The sequence below is a fragment of the Crotalus tigris genome, unplaced genomic scaffold, assembly GCF_016545835.1.
Source record: "Crotalus tigris isolate CLP2741 ecotype Arizona unplaced genomic scaffold, ASM1654583v1 scf7180000017685.4511686, whole genome shotgun sequence".
In the NCBI taxonomy this organism is placed as follows: Eukaryota; Metazoa; Chordata; class Lepidosauria; order Squamata; family Viperidae; genus Crotalus; species Crotalus tigris.
The window spans coordinates 1,313,946-1,330,959 of NW_024096565.1; the positions used below are offsets into that span (position 1 = coordinate 1,313,946).

Here is a 17,014-nt window from a genome sequence, read left to right on the forward strand (position 1 = left end):
TGCTTTTAAAGAATGTAATAGTAGATCCTCTTAGAATCAGTGAAGCACTTCAAAGATAGCACTTCATGCTATAACAGCTTAATAATTCACTGAATCAATGTTTGTGAATCGAGCGGCTATATAACTTTGTTTAATAAATAAATCAGTTGCATTTTGAGTGAACTGTAGATTTCAGGTGAGCTCCCCTTCAGTTTTTTCAAACATTATTGTCTAAAAGGGTTGACCTATTCTCCAAAGCATTTGAGAGCAGGACAAGAAGTCAGGGGTGGAAGATTATTCAAGAGGGATCCAGCCTCGAACTAAGGAGAAATTTCCTGAGAACGGCTTGCTTCCAGAAGTTATGGGTGCTCCATCACTGAAGGCTTTTCAGAAGAAATTGGACAGCCATTTGCCTGGGATGGAATAAGGACCCTCCTTGAGCAAGGAGTTGGTCTAGAAGATCTCCCAGGGTCCCTTCCAACTCTATTATTCTATGTTCTAAAAAGGGTGAGGGAGTCCCATAATCATAGCTAAGGGGTGCAAGGCATTTGGCCTGTTTGTATAATGCAGTGGTTAATAGTTTTAAACTACGAATACCTTCTTTTTACACATCAGAAATTCAGTCCAATGAATGCATCATTTCACAGTAAACACATCACAAAATTAGCTGATTTTGGTTTACGTCCTTGCACTGCCCAACTATCTGTATCATTTGCTGACCGTTGAGTTGGGCCAAATAAATCCTCTTTGCCTTTTTTCAAGGAATCCATATCCACCTGTTTGCTTGTTGCCCTTTTCAGCTCTTTATGAGAATTCTTGCTGCCTGTCGAAGCTGACCCATATGAAGACGATGTTGATGCAATAATGTCCGAATCACTATGTTGGCAAAGATCCCTTTTATGGATTCAGTATAGTGGAAGGGATTTGTCATCCATTTTTCCAAACAGTTTTAACCAACCAGCTCTCCATATTCTATACTCCACCTGTTATCACTCCTTTTTATAATGCACTCCATTTTATGTCTGTTTACAACTGCATTGAATTCAGTAGGATTTAATTGATTGGACTGAAGCCTTACTGTTCAAAAGTTATCATCTAAATACAACAAGTGAAGAAATAGTAAATGGAATCTGTCATCAGTGTATGTATTTAATGTGAAGAAACTACCAATCCATTGCTGTTGTTTAGCAAACAGGCACATTCTTGCAAAAAAAAATTGCCAGAAATTTTTAATAGTGTGACAACATTTTTTCAGCTTTAAAATGTCAGTCCTTTTCAATAGGATGTTAAGCTCTTCCTAGGATCAATGCTTTTGATTGTATAGACAACAACAAATATGGCTGCCCTTTAAACATGGATATACTGGTCTACATGCCAATTAAATTATGTGTTAATCAGAAAGCAATAGTTAGCATGGAATATGAAGTAACTAGCTTGTTCAAAATCAGGAAAATATATGCCCACTGTCTTATTTATTTAATAGATGCAGAATGAATTGTGAGTTGGACTGTCGCTGTTCCCATATATTTACTTATGGAATAGTACTAGAACATATAATGGCTTTGGCTGTCCGCCCCTCTCACTCGTTTTCCTTTTGTTCCTCCATCTTACCCCATACCATCCCACCTCATCCCTTGACTTCTTCCTGCTGATGATCTGTTATTATTATCTTGAATTTCATTGCTGGCTGTCTAAGACAATTTCAGCGAGAGAAGGAGAATGTAGAAGCATTTCCAAGCACTTGGTCAAGAGAAGACACCCCCCTCCCCTTCTCTCCACACTCCTCTCTCATTCCGTTGGCCATCCATTATGATATCACAGCATTTCTTATTGCTTTTGTTGCTGTTGCAAATGCCAAAATAATAATAATAATAATAAGAGGTTGGAATGCTGCTCCTGTGGCTTTCCTCCTCCCCCCACCCCCCAAAAACTATTTCATCATACCCCAAAAGCTTGCTGTTAGGTCATCCAATCACTCTGTCCTTTTTATCTGGTTCTCAATGGAGCCCAAAGCTTTCCCAGCAGGTGGAAACCTCCCCTGAAAGAAGGAGAAACTCCAGCTCAGTGGGTTAACTTGCTTTATCCCTGTGTCTTAGATAAACAATGGAGGACGCAGCAAAGCAGAGGGATGCTTGGAAGATCATTGGCAGCTCAGATCTGGACAAAAGATTCAGGAACTGGAAATGAGGAGAAGAATGTTTTCCAGTGATTTTTTTTTGGGGGGGAGGGGTCATCAATCCCTTTCCTCAAGTCTTCAGTTACCCTCACCGGTTCACAGAATGTGGATTATTCTCAGGAATAATGATAATAATACATGGGCAGGATGTCACAGGAATGGGCAAACCCTGAGCTCTCTGGTACAACTTGCAGCAGGGCACCCCATTGTGGATATCATCTCCATTTTCCCATACTTCCAGTGTACTCTGCTCGGGTTGACTAACAAAGAGTAAATGCAATTGACACACAAAAGAGCACTTGCTTTTTTTTTTTTTTTTAACATACCAAGTTACTTAGTATTGGCTGAGTCACGTCCCACTGGTTCATCTAGTCTTGTAGAAGGCCCTCTGACTGGCTTTTCCAAAGTTGTTCCAGGTAGACAGCTTGCCTCTCTCTATATATTTACCCTGGTGGTTCAGGGAAGCCGGGAACTTGGTACAGATAAAGACTTCAACTTACAGCCACAAATGAGGCCAGAATTTCCATTGCTAAGCAAAGAGGTCATTAAATGACTTATGCCTGATTTTATGACTTTTTTTGCCATAATTGTTAAGAGAATCATGCGGTCATTAAGCAAACCCAGCTTCGCCCATTGATTTTCCTTGTCGGAAGCTGGCTGGGAAAGTTGCGAACGGCAATCACATGATCCCAGGGATGCCCACAACCTTCCTAAAGGCACAACAGTTGCCAAGCAACTGAAATGTTGATTATGTGATCACGGGGATGCTACAAGAGTTGTAAGTGTGAGGAGGAGACCAGACTTTTTTTCAGTGCTGTTGTAACTTTGAACAGTTGCTAACTTAATGGTGGTAAACTGAGCACAATAAATCCATGGTGTCAATTTATCACTATTTATATTAATTCAAATTCACTCCCAATGTTACTTTTTTTTTTGGAGCGGGGAGGGGAGGATTAACATGTTTATTTTATATATGCAGGAGAAAGTCCTGAGCTACACAGGAATAAAATAGACAGCCTACCTCTCCACTTGCTTACTCTTTATGGAATTAGAAAAGGGACAGGAATTAAGTTTGCCGGGCCTTTAGTGAATCTTGAGATACAGAGTGAACTCCCATGTTTTCCTTACATCTAAGTATCTATAGCCGTGGTGGCAAACCTATGGCACACGTGCCATAGGTGGCACGCAGAGCCCTTTCTGCGGGCATGCGTGCCATCGCCCCAGTCCTAGGCCTTCAGCTGGGTTTTATAAAAACTTTTCACTTTAGGCCTCCGACGCTGCCGTGTGCAAAAAAAAAAGAAGGTTCAATCAAGCAATCAATTTCAAGTTCTTGCGGGGAAAAGATCTCGCAAAGTTGGAATTGATTGATTGAACTTTTTAGTCCCACACAGTCTCCTGTTACCATCACAGCCACGCCCACCCAATGGGCCACGCCCACCCGGCACCTAACAATACATAAGTGGGTTTTGGGTTGCAGTTTGGGCACTTGGTCTCTAAAAGGTTCGCCATCACTAATCTATAGTAAGTAAGCATGCTCTATGAATTCTGGCACTTGAAGTCCACGCATCTTAACATTGCCAAGGTTAAGAAACACTGTACTAAGGTGGCCAAAAGGCAGAGCCTGGGATGCAAACAGGAAAAAAAGATTGGTTTTATGTTGCTCCTGTTTTGTAAAATTAACCTGGAATGGAAACATAACTCCTGAAAACAAGGCACCTCCAATTTCAGCTCCTCTTTTGCATCCCTTTTGTGGTTATATCTAGACTTTGTGTTCCCTGATTCATAGAAGCACAATTACCATCTGCTGTATAAGAATACTGTAATTCTTTACTAATTGCTTTGAGAGTTGGTTTGGGGAGCTTAATACTTAAAGGAATGTGGGAAAGGAGCGAAGGCAATATTTAATGTGCTGAAGACTATGCACATGTCAGTTCTGTGGAAGAAATTATGGTTCCCGCCTGTAAGCCGTAATGAATCATGATCAACATGCAGCAGTCTCTGTCTACCAAGGAGCAAAACAGCCATTGCAATTTCCCACTATTGATACAGGAAGCAATCTGAAATCATCGAGAACTAACTTTTCAAAGGGAAGGAGACATGACCACTGACATCCACAAAGAACTTTATAATCAGTTCACAAGGTTGCTTGACATGAATATGTTCACTTCGTATCCAGTAATGATTTACAGAAGCAAAACTTTCATTCACTCTCACCTCGTTGAAAAACAAAACCTAAGAGTTTTTAAATATCCTAGTCAATTCCAATCAGTGCTTGTCAAGGGTTTGCTCACATAAGAATATACAAGACTTTATTCCTTGCTTTTGGTAAAAGATTAACTTCATCTGAGGGGGGGCTAAGAAACTGGCCATTCTTTATCTGCTAAGATAGCACCCAGGGCCCATTTAAATGTACAAATATCACCTGGCACCAAGTAAAGAACAATAAGATACAACCTGGCTCAAATTATTCAGGAATCAAGTAAAGAGCAATTGAGTCCTGCACATGCAGACCAGACCAAGAAAAATGATTACACATGCTAGTCATTTAGTTGTCCATACAGAAATTACTTCCATGAAAGAATTCAGTAAAAATGGCGCTTTAGATGGCAGAAATGTTTTTTTTCCTTCTCTGCTGATTATTTATACAAGCTACTGTATAAAGTTCTTTTCTTGACTTGCTGGTTTTTTTGCCCTTGTTTTCTCTTTACAGTGTTTTATGCATCAAATAAATCCTTGTACATTTGGATCTATTTACAGAGGTCAAATATACTTTAAAAAAAAAACAATTCTGATAACTGCATCTAAGTTACATCCCCACAAGTATAGATTAGTTAAATGAGCAAGGATGGTATGCAATATTCTATCAGGGATGCTTTCTCAGTGCCACCAAGTTCCAGAACTAACTTTCAATTAAGCCTAGATACATTTGGTATTTCAATATTCCCAAGTTTCAGTATTGCTTCCATCCACTCCCTGTGCACTCTAGAACTCTAAATGGCTAATTACTTTTGCTTGTAGCTGATGGGAGTAGAAAGGGGATTGGCATGTCATTAAAATGTTTCCAGGAGAAATCTTTATAGCTGCTTCTACAATTTCCCATAAGAAATCTGGTTATACTGGTTGATTTCAATAGGAGAATTCTTTGCCTAGAGGCACAAGATGAGTAATATGCCATGTATTTCTTATTCCTCTGCTAATATGATAATAAGCACATTCAAAAGAAGGCAATGAGCTGTTTACAATGCCTGCATCATCGTTCCTTAAAATGTCTCAGGAGTGGAGAGGTGAAAACCTTGGAAGGAAAAAAGTCTGAATCAGAAGACCCCTTTCTCCTTTTAAATTATTGTGTGGGTCCCTTCCCCCAAGTAAAAAATAACAATAAAACTAAAAGTATGTCTGTGAGGGTGATGCTCTGTCCACAGTTAGGCTTGTTGCTGTCCAAAAATTCTGAATGAAAGGAGAGGCCCCCACCAGGCCAAAGTAACCACTCTTACTAAAAGTAATTTTATATTCCATTTGCAATGATTTTAGAGTTGGGGGGTTACATAATCATAAAATATTCTCTGGATTTAGGACTGTCTTTCATTTCTAAATAAATTGGTCCATATTAAAACCAAAGCCAGCACAGGGTTTTTTTTAAAGTAAAGTCTTGCAGCATTCAGTGGAATTTGTCTCTGGGTGATTTTAGGATCGCACAAGTTTTTAACTGGAAGAATACAGAGCAGCAGTTTAAAAGAAACAATGAAGGTGGTGAAATTCCTCTGAAGAGAATGGATGCAAACAAAAATATAAACTGAAGAGGTTCTGTCTTGGGTGGATAAATAAAAACGGATTTTGCCTTGAGGGAAAGGCTGGTGTTTTCAAATTCAGCCTATTTCCTAGCTGAAATAGTACAAAATTTAAAAAGAAATTACATGTAACCCATTTTACATTTCTAGGGAACTGTCTGTTTTTTAAGATCGGAAAACCTCACTAGTCACTAGTTTTTCCCCTGACGTGTTAGGTATTTCCAACAGCCCCAACTTTTGCAAAAGGAGAAGCAGGAAACATTTAGCTCAAGTTTGATTTGGGAGCATTTGAAAACAAAAATTTCAGGGCACGAATGGGGGGGGGGGAGAGAATTCCCGTCAAAGGCCAAGGGGTGAGTTGAAAGTTGAAAGAGTGACTTGCAATAGCAGTGGAGGTAGAAAAAAGCTCAGGAAACGGCGTGTCCCGTTTCTTCTCCAGCTGCAGACCCCTCTCTCGCTCCTTTCCCCAGTGCCCGAGCGCGGTAGAGGAGCCCCCCCCCCACGACGCCGCCAGCAAGCCGGCCTTGGGCCCGGGCTTCAGGGGCGGAAGGCGGTCTTCTCCATGCCCGCTGCCCCGCCGACCCGGATAGGCCCAGGCCGCTTCTGGAGCAGGAGCAACACCGGCAGAAGGCCGTTCGTCTCCAGGCTGGGGAGAGGAAGGACAAGCGGGGGAATCGCCTCCCCCAGAATGTGTGGGGCGAGAACTTTTCCTTCTGTCCTGCAGGATTCGGAGAAGGAAGGGCTCCTTTCTTAACCGCCTGGGATCAGGTGAGGGCGGCAGTCCTCCGTCGCTTTTAGTTCGGTCTCCAGCAAATTCAAACCGGAGAGGTGCAGAGGTGGCTGCCTTAAAGGGCTTCATCAAGCCGAATCCAGGCGCTACGGAAGCTAGGAAAATGGATTGAAATTAAATGCGGTGGACTTATTGCTCGCCCGTGCACGCGGTTAACTCTCGGAAGCTGGCAATAATATAAATAATGCCCAGAAATTATTTTTTATCTACAATATGCGGCTACGTTTGGTTTGTATATAATGGACAGGAGCAAGTATATAAGTATATAAGTGCACGTGCTTATGGGCGAGTGTGCATGCGTAGATATGCGCGCGCGCGCACACACACACACCGCACGCACTTCACTTATTTGCATAGCTTCATTTTTACCCTTTTTTTTAAATTCAGTCCTGCAAGAAGCATATATCTATTCAATGCCCTTGCCAAAAAGGAAAAAAAAAAATCTATTCAAAGGGCATTTAGTTTCTTTCTTTCTTGGCCGGTAACCCTATTCATCAATTGTTCAGTCTTGTAGATTGCATTCTAATGCTAATCTAGCGTGTTAAATATCTTTTTGTTCCCCTTTCACCATTTTGTCATTCAGTTTATCCAGTTTTGGTCACCCATTTTATTTATTTATGCGCCTGTTCCCATCCAGGGGCTCATGTATTTTTTATTATGTTGTTTCTCTGTCATGCAGTGTCAACTTAGTCTATTCACTGAGGCTATTTGAAGGGCCGGGAGGACAAAGCGTGTACACAATTGCACCGCTATTCAGTCTGGCCAGCTGGATCAGCTAAAAAAAGAGAGAAGAAAGAAAGAAGAAAGAAAAGAAAGAAAGAAAGAAAGAAAGAAAGAAAGAAAGAAAGAAAGAAAGAAAGAAAGAAAGAAAGAAAGAAAGAAAAGAAAAGAAAGCCATGTGAAAAGAACAGCCTTACAATAGTCACAGAAGAAATGCACAATGCTAACAAGTTTTCCAAATACTACTGATTGGTTTCCTCACAAAGAGGAGAAAGCCGACGCTTTTTCTTAGCTCCACTTCAACAAACAACAGCCACACAAAAACCCCAACCCCAGGTTTTGTTCTTGCACAAAAAAACCCCTCGACAGTCTAAACGCTCCCATTGCAGGACAAAAAAAAGGAGAGAGAGAGAGAGCGTGAAGGGACGTTTTTCACCATTTCCCTCTCTCCCTCCTCATTTCCCATTTCCCCTGGGAGAGATGGGGGGGGAGCTGGCGGGAAGGAATGGGGGGAGGAAAAGGAGAGGGATCTGGAGAGGAGAGGAGAGAAGGGAGGGGGAAAAAAAAGGGAAATTGTCAACGAATTAATATCAGGCTTTGAAAAGGCTAGAAATGACCTTTGAGGTGCGTCAGTTTGAAAGAGGGAGGGGAAAGTGCCACGGGGGGGGGGAGGATAAAATTATAGAAGTTTTTCCAAAGCGCTTCCCTCGCGGGGGCCGCGGAGTCTTCTAGGCTAAATCAGGACAAATGTTGGGAAAGACCCGCCACCCAGGGGGTCCCCCACTGAGGCCACCAGGCCCATTTGAAAAGCAGCGAGATGTTTCCAAGCCATTCAGAGCCACTTTCTCTTTTTCTGTCTCCAGAAAGCGGCCCCTCCGGAATCTCAGCCACTTGCGGCGTTCTCTCGTGGAATGTTGCGCTCTGCGCGGCGTTCTCTTGTGGAATTCTCGCCTCCTCGACGTTCTTTTCAGAGAACTTCAGCCTCTTCCGAAACGGGCCTTCGCCGGAGAAATCCCAGGGGCATTCCCGGGAAGGGTAGGAAGGGAGAGAAAAACCCTGCTAGGAAGCAAGTTGTCTTTTGGCTGCTGAGATTTAATTCCAAACCAAACGACAAAGTGCGGCTTGGTCTATGAGGAACACACTGTTTGAGGTGGATTTTAGGGTCTCCTCGCGTTCTGCCTCGGAACACGTGGGTTTGTTTTAAAAAAAAGCAATTGTGGCCTAGCTCTGAGACAATAATATATACTTTATAATAATAAAAGAAGATGAAAGAAAGAAAAAAAACTTTATTTGGGGTTCTTACTATAGGAAATTATAATCATGTAATCGGTCGAGAATTTGGCCACTTTCCTGAACGGAATGCAAAAGGGAAAATCACAACAGGCAGTCAGATACTAAAACCGATTCACTTTTTGCAGCTCTAAATTTAATTAAAGGGGAATAAGTCTGACTGCATTCGCTGGGACCTAGTTCCGAATAAACATGTGCCGAATCGCGTGGTTAATTGAAAATAAACTTTTCCAATAACATTTTCACGGAGCAACAACTCCTGTTGGACAGAAAATAAAAAAAAATTCCATTTGGCTGTAATCCGGAGTAAGCTTTCCTGCTAGAGAAACTTTACTTTCTCTGCACACACAAGATCACAAAGCGGGACTGGAGGTTGCAGTTGTGTATTATTTGAAGCCCTAATGTATGCAGTGGATTTACTTCCTAACCCGCGCAGACGCTCCTAGGCCAAGTTGATTATCTGAATCCATTTCTGTTCTCTGCCTAGGTTTGATTCTCCAGCCCCGAAGGGGGATTAGAAACGCCACTTTAGCAGGCGCTGGAGAGGCGTTTGCGGGGCAGGCGAGAAAGGCGCTCGTTCACCACTGGAAGAGTTAATTCCCAAGCGGGAGGGGAGCCGGGTCCAAAAGCAACAAGTTGCTTGCATTAGTGCAATGGAGATGTGGAGAGCAAGCTCAACACGTCTGTGAAAATGGGATTTCTAGAGATCAGCGGGAAGTTCCCTGTAGAGAAATGGTGGCTGCCACAAAGAAGGTGGAGGTGGAGAGACTGAAAGGATTTAATTAACCGCGTCAGGGCTAATTACCCCTGGACTGTCCGAATTAGTTTTGCATAATCTCTCCAAACCATACGAATTCACTTAGAACCTACAAAAAAAAAGTAAAAAAAAAAAAAAAAGGAGACGACAGAAAGAGGATCATTTTAATTAGCTGAGCTAGGCCACGGAACGTTCTTCCAAATCTATCTCCTCCCTCTCCCCCTCCCCCCTGCAATTAACGTGCACCTAGGGGAGAGAAAGTCTGTTTTGCACGCTCAGGGAAGACGGTGAAGGGAAGCAGAAAAGCTTTCCAATAGGCGCTAGTGAGAAGGCCAGACCGGCTGCCCAAATCAGAGTCTGCCCAATGGCCGGGGCTTTGCCCTTGAGGCCTTGGTGACCTGTGGCTAGTTCTGTGGATCCCTCTTGGTTTGCCTCGTGAGTCCAGGGCTCTGCCACTCTGTTTCCCACATGAATGAAGAACAAGTTCGGGCCCCAGGAAAGGCTTTGAAACTTAAGGAAGCTCTCTCCCCAAGTAGGCCACTGCATCTCGGGGGAAACTTCCCGGCCCTCTAACTAACTTCTCAGCAAGCGTGCAAAGGATACTGGTAGCAGCCTGAAGTGCCACATCTCTTTCCAGAGGAAGGGGAGGGAAGAGGTCAGCCTGACAAAGAAATCACCAAGAGCAAATTAGAGACGTAGGATTCAGTGACAGAATCCTAGGCATATTTCACTCGGCCCTCACCCCTGTTCTGGTTTCAAGGACCCCCATATTTGTCCTTCAGGGCTCCACTTTTTTTTTTTTAAATCTTTCGGGGCCTAACCCTGAAGAAGTTGCAGAAGAGTGGGGACCCTTAAGTCCGCAAGACGACCCTTGGATAGTAAGATCTTTGAGACAATAAGAAACACCCAAAGACACCTGAATAAATCATGTGGGTTTGTGAAGTTCTTTGAGAGCGAGGGGTAAAGAGCGGTCAAACAAGTTTTTGCCCTGAAGAGATTCTGTAGAAACCAGCTCCAGATCGGCTGGATATCCAGTCAGTTCATGGATGCTGTTTCTTTTTAATCTCCTTTCCCTTTTCAAATGATAACAGAAGTATTGGATTTTTTTTTTTTAAAAAAAAAAACTTCTTTCCCATTCACGATTTCATATGGGATAAATCAGGCAACAATGGTCTGACTTAGACTTCCTAGTCAATCTATTCAAAAGTGAAACAAAGCCCGCCTTTGGAGTATACCTTACATTTCCCCTGGCCTAGGCAGGTAAGGGCAATTGAGATTAGCATCTTGTAAGTAACTCAACAAGAAATAGAGGATTTTCTCTTTCCCCTGCTTCAGGCTTTTATTTAAACTCTTTGTTCCAAAATGAACAGAGTGGTAAGTCGGAGTCTAATTGTACAGATATAGTTTAGACGTCTAATTTTAAATTAGAGCATACCAGCAAACTCATTTATACACGTCAAATGTTAAAACCAATACTTAAAAAACTTTTTTTTTCAAAAAACTTTATATTACGGAAGAAGAACGAAAGAAAGAATCCCTAAGTACTGTTTAAGCAAGTTGATTCACAAACATTAATCCAAATATACACATTACAAAAGTAAAAGAAACTTGTTGTGTCGGAGGGAATGGTTTAAAATGAGCTTGATTCCTCCTCCAAAAATCATTATTTGCAACTGAATATTTATGCTTTTATTAAAAAAATAAAGATTTCTCCCACCCACCCAAGCGGAGTGACTGCCAATCACATGAAAGGAGACGGAGTTAGGGAGGAAAAAGGGGATAAGTGTCTTCTCTTGAACACGCAGGACTGAGACACATTGACATCATAATAAATATATTAATTCCTCAAATAGGAAGTCCGGTTTTACAAAAGAAAACCCTCGAACTCAAACGGCAACCAGGAAAAGTGACTCGCAACTTGACTGGCTCGCAGCCGTCTGAATCTGATTTGAGGCGCGGGTTTTATTCCCCCACTCTTCGCTCGTCTGACTGGAAGCAAGTCCCTTTGAAGGCAGCCAGACCTAGCATCGAGCCAACGGGGGCGTAGGATCACAGCCAAAACCCAAACCCACAGTTTTCAAATAATATAGCCTTAGAGACCTAAAGTTCGCACGGACAGGTACACATTTTACAAACTTCAGGCGAGATGTGTGAATGGCAGAAGGGAGAGCGAGCAGCCGGCTTAGTAAGGAGGATTAAGCGCCTCCTAACTTCTTCTCTGACTGTATTGTATCAGGGCTCTCTGCTTTTTATGCGGGAGTGGGTGGGTGGGTGCAAACTCTCTTTTTGCTCGGTAGCATCCAGACAGATAGACACTGATTTAAAAGACAACCTCGTGCTTACGTCGGGGCTGGAGTGGGGGGGGGGGACTTGGCAAGCATTTGCTCGGAACTGCGGGTCGGGATAGGACGTGGGCTTGAGGGCGAAGGAGAGAGAGAGAGAGAGAGGAGAGAAAGCGGGCAGGGGCACTGGAACGGAAAGCAAAGCAACTCCCAAGGTCGTCGGAACCGGGTCCTACAGTGGCAGGTGGGATCTTCCCGGAGAGGAAGCTTCTGGAAAGCACTGACTTCTCGGCCCCTCCAGCCACGCCGGGAGCAAGCCGGGAGGCCAGCGGCGTTGGCGGGAGGCGTGGGTTCCCGGCTCCGGAGCTGCAAAGAGGGCGATCCAAGCGCCAGGCTGCGGGCTTCTCGCGGGGAGCCAGGCGGAGCGGGAGCGAGGCTCTACTTGCAACTACAGTCCGGGCCCCGCGAGGCCGCCCGGTTCTTCTCGGCACCGGGCTCCGAAGCAGAGCGCTGGTTGTCATAGGGCCGCGGCGTACGCCGCCGCCGGGTAAGGGTCCAGCTGAGGTTTACCCATGCCGGGCAGCAGGATGTAGGCCAGGGGCGGCTGGAGTCCCGGGCTGGGCCAGGCGCTGCAGTTGCAGGGGATCATGTAGCCGGGGTTCCCGGGGGACGGGTGCGAGTGACTGTGGCCCCCGCTAGCCGCGGCGGCGGCGGCTGCAGCGGCGGCGGCGTGGAAAGCACCGCCAGCCGTCGGGTAAGCCAGCGAAGAGGCGGCGTAGGGCAGTCCGGCCCCCGAGCCGCCGCCGCCGCCGCCGGCTCCCGAGCCAGCCGAGGACGAGATCTCCGCGGCCATTTTCGAGCCCAGGTCGAGCAGAGAGTAAGGGCTACCCGAGGCGGCGGCTGCGGCGGCCGCGGCGGCGGCGGCGGCCGAGGGAGGGAAGAAGACCCGGGCGGCGGCGGCCGCGGCGGCGGCGGCTTTCTCCGGGTTGGCCAGGAAGGCTTCGTGGCCGTGGAGGACGCCGGCCTTGAGCGCCGGGTGATGCGGTCCGAGGGGGTGGGCGTGGGGGTCGGCGGCGTCGGGCAGGCCGTAGGAGACGACAGGGAAGGCGAACTTGTCCTTCTTGAGGAGCGTCTTGGGCTTCCGCCGCGGGCGGTACTTGTAGTCCGGGTGCTCCTTCATGTGCATGGCCCGCAGGCGCTTGGCCTCGTCGATGAAGGGCCGCTTCTCGGCCTCGCTCAGCAGCTTCCACTCCGCGCCCAGCCGCTTGGAGATCTCCGAATTGTGCATCTTGGGGTTCTCCTGGGCCATCTTACGCCGCTGCGCCCGCGACCACACCATGAAGGCGTTCATGGGCCGCTTAACGTGGTCCGCCGGCTTGGCCATGCCCGCGGCGGCAGCGGCGGCGGCGGCGGCAGCGCCCAGCCCGTCGCTGCGAGCCACCCGCAGGAAATCAATGGTGGCTGCGCCGGGATCCGAGGTTGCCTCCCCCACCCTCCTCCTCCTCCTCCTCCTCGCCCAGGGGGGGATCCTCGCACCGTCGTCTTGGCCCGCCGCTCTTCTGCCGTCGGGGCTCTCAGGGAAAGGCGAAGGCAGCGGAAAGTCCCTTTCCAACTCAAGTCCGCCGGGCCCTGCCTGCTCCTGGGCAGGAGAGGGGCATTTGACAGCCGCCCAGACGAGAAGCCGCCGCGAGTTGCGAGAAGCGAGGAAGCCGACTTCGGCCAGGCAAAGGGAGCGGGCGACGTCGTGGAAGATGCAGCGCCAACCGCGGCAAAGTCAATCCAGCTTTTCAAGAGACGCCTACGGAGTTGTCCCGTCCCAGGACAGCAGCCCGGCCGGCACCTGTCCGGCTCGCTCCGCGCAAATTTTCCAGCTACCTGGAGTCGGCGAGGCGCCCTTCCCCGCCTGCCATGGCCGTTTCCTTGGAAGTGGCCGAGGAAGCCGGGCGCTCCTCCCCTCCGCCTGCTCCCCCGTTTTCCTTTCGGACTCCCCGCCTTGATTTTCCCAGTCACCGGCCACTTGCTGCGAGCGGGGAAAGCGCTCGTCTCCGCTGGAAGAACGAATAGCCGCTCGGCTTCGCAGGGCCGGAATGAGGCGACGGCGGCTCCTCTCTCCGCCTCCCTGTCTCAGCCTTCGCCACAAAGTTGCCGCAACTTTCTCGCGGATCCTCCCCCTTTTCGAGCGCGGTGTTGCTCGGGCCGAAGGTGGCGGAAGGGCGGAAGGTGAGAAAGTAGAACTTAAAGGCGTAGGAACCGAGCGCGGGAAGGGCAGGCGCGGAACCCGGCGGTCATACACCTTGCTTAGCGCGCTCTGGGTGGCTGTTCCCCAGCTACCTCCGTCGACTGTCTCCGAGAAGCGGGCGCTGCGCGCTCTCTGTTTGCAAAGGCATTAAGCTTGCCTATTTGATGCATGGCCAGTGTGTGTATCTGAGGGCAGAGGAGGAGGAAGAGGAGGAGGAGGAGGAAGAGGAGGCGGGGTGACAGCCTTAGTGAAGGGGCGGTGCCGCCGGAACCCTTGGCTCCTCCCCTCCGATCCTGGGCCCATTGATTAAAAAAAATGTGAGCGCATTTCCGCCTCCCATTCAGTAAAGCGCAGGGCAGGAGGGCGGGGCTCGAGCCAACGCTTCCCCTGTCTCCCGGACAGCGGGGCGCATGCGCGGTTTGCCTTGTGCGCTTTTAAGAGACTGTTCTCAGCCGCCGAGGTTCCCTTGTTTCGGAGTTTCGCCTCGCGGCCGAGAGTGAAACTAGGGAAAGTTTTTATGTGTCCCGTCCACGCACTGAAAACGGCGACGGGGCCGCGCTATACAGAAAAACGGGAAAAAAAGGAGGGGGGGGGAGTTTGGACGACGCTTGCTTCGGTTCTCACTTTCCATTTCGTCTTTTCTCTGGCTAGACTGGCGCGTTTTAAGCAGGCGGCGCGGAGTCACCGCGTCCCAGAGGAGGCGAAGGGTTGATTCCCGCCTATGTCAAGTCCCCTTCGGCGGTGTACTGCTGGGATTCGCCGCGATCAGCCTTCATCAGGGGGCGGAGGAGGCGATTTCTGCCCCTTTGTGCTTCGGACTCAAAGGCAGAATTCATTCAGAGTCGTCTAGATCAGGGGTCTCCAACCTTGGGTAACTTGAAGACTTGTGGACTTCAATTCCCAGAATTCCCCAGCCAGCTTTGCTGGCTGGGGAATTCTGGGAATTGAAGTCCACAAGTCTTCAAGTTGCCAAAGCTGGAGATCCCTGGTCTAAAGGAAGGGCCGAGCTGAGACACTCGAGAATCCCGTCCATTGGCGATGAGACGCCAGCCAGCTAAAAGGGGGCTGGGCAGGGAAAGAAATGCTTACTAAGCAAATACGAAGGCCCCGCCCACTCCAAACATTTCTCAGAGGCAGAGCGACTGCCACTCGCCTGTCCCTCGGCCCGTTACCGGGCTCAGTCCTGCTCGGATATCGCTCGCAGGCGCCCGGGTTTAACTTACCCTGGCGAGGCGAAGCAGCACCGATAAAGGGCGAGAGATTTCGGGGTGTCCAGACGCAGTGCCCACTCCTAGGATAAAAATGAGGCGATGGCTGCGGTGGTGGGGAGGGGATCCAAGCCAGCCCCGCTCGGAGGCTCCGCGGGAAGAGAGCGGGCGAGGCTTACAGATCCCAAACGCGCAGCCGAGAAACAAGCCAAGCGCGTTTCTCCTCCACCTTTTCGCGCGTGGCAGCCTTCCAGGGGGTTTCCGTTTTTCGACTTGCCCACAACCTCGGCGCCTCGGGTGAAAACTCAAAACTTCAGCTCCGAACAATTTGAAACCTTCTCTGCCAACGAAGGTCTCCTAAACACGGGCGCTCGGATGTCCAGTCCTTGTTAAAATAACACAAACCGGTTATTTGTCTTATAATCCAAGCTACTCTCAAAAGGCGCTCCCGTGGACGGATTTGCACCTTGCGCTTCCCCCGGAGTTTGTTTAACCTTAGTTCGCCTGGTACTCTTAAGCCCTCCGGTTACGAAACCACGATGGCTGGGTTCACATTAACAGGCTTAAGCTACAAACATAAGCCATCCCGAGGATCAGTGCAACGTCTGAACCCCTCAGTCTGAGGCTTATTTTGTTTTTAACAAACGTGTTCGGAACTACGTTCTTGGGCACGTTCATTCTGATGACTATGAAATCTAGTGTCAGTTGCGGTTTCTACCTCATCAGTGTGCCTATCCTATCCCGTGAGAATCATACTTTTGTCTGACAGTGCCGAGACCCTTGTGAATTTGCCGTAGGGGCGAACGTTGTTGCCAAAACGAGTCCTGAGGTCAGGGGAAGAGGAAGCTGGTTCCGGCCTTTTGGAAACGAAATTAATTAGGACTAATTTTTTCAGAAGCGCTTTATAAGGGCGGAGAGTCGGTCAGGTATGGTCAGAAAAGTCAAGATGGCGGCCACGACGGTGCGATCGAAGCTCTATTTCTTTTCACGTGCAGGACAGCTTCGCTACACCGTCGTGACCGCCATTTTGACCTTTTTTAACCAAACCTGAGCAGTGACGCCTGAGCCCGAAAGTGAGTCTTATCGATGCTGGTGGATCACCGACCCGAAAGTCTCCAGGCTTGACCCGGAGCACCAATTCAAATGCCCTCTTTTCTCCTCCGGAGAAACAACACCCTCCCCCCCCCAACACACACACTGCCGACCCCGTTTCTTTTGCTTTCTGTCTCTGGAGGGCCTCAGAGTTAGCTCGACTCTGCGCCGAGCTGAGAAATCCTGCACTTTTCTAGGTTCGGGAGCGAACTGGTGCGTCTTGGCCCGTTCCGCTTTTTGGCCTGCCATTTCCTGAGACTTTTAAGAGTAACCCCCTCCCCCACGCCCCTGGAACAAGAAGAAACCCTGGAAATGCCCAGGATAGTCGAACAAGCCACGGCGCGATCCAAGGTTGGGGGGGGGGGTGGTCAGGGAAAGTCAACTCTATAGGAGTCCAAATCGCGCGCCCCTGCCCCCTTTTGCCCTCCGAGAGCCCCCGAGATGAGTCTTGGTAGCTTTGCAAGGGACTATCATGGAGGCTCAAACTCCTTTGAACCCCGCGGATCTGGCCCTCGAGAGACAGTCCTGAGATCCAAATTGGACTCGGATTACGGAATCGTCAAACAGTCTAGAAAGTGGGACGGGCAGCCCGGGGGCTTTTGGGCTGATTTCTAGGGCTGGTTCTAAGGACGAGGCTGAAAGCTGTTAAGAAGCAGCGATTCCCCAAGCCAAGCTCTGCCGGGGCTCCCTGCA

General features: G+C 48.2%; 1 protein-coding gene across 1 annotated transcript; it reads right to left on the minus strand.

Moving 5' to 3' along the window:
- Window positions 1–10,818: 10,818 nt before the first annotated feature.
- SOX21 (SRY-box transcription factor 21) lies at window positions 10,819–14,326 on the minus strand. Its single transcript, XM_039337653.1, has one exon. It carries the CDS (start codon window positions 13,164–13,166, stop codon window positions 12,300–12,302), a length of 867 nt encoding a protein of 288 aa, XP_039193587.1. The 5' UTR covers window positions 13,167–14,326; the 3' UTR covers window positions 10,819–12,299.
- Window positions 14,327–17,014: the final 2,688 nt, after the last annotated feature.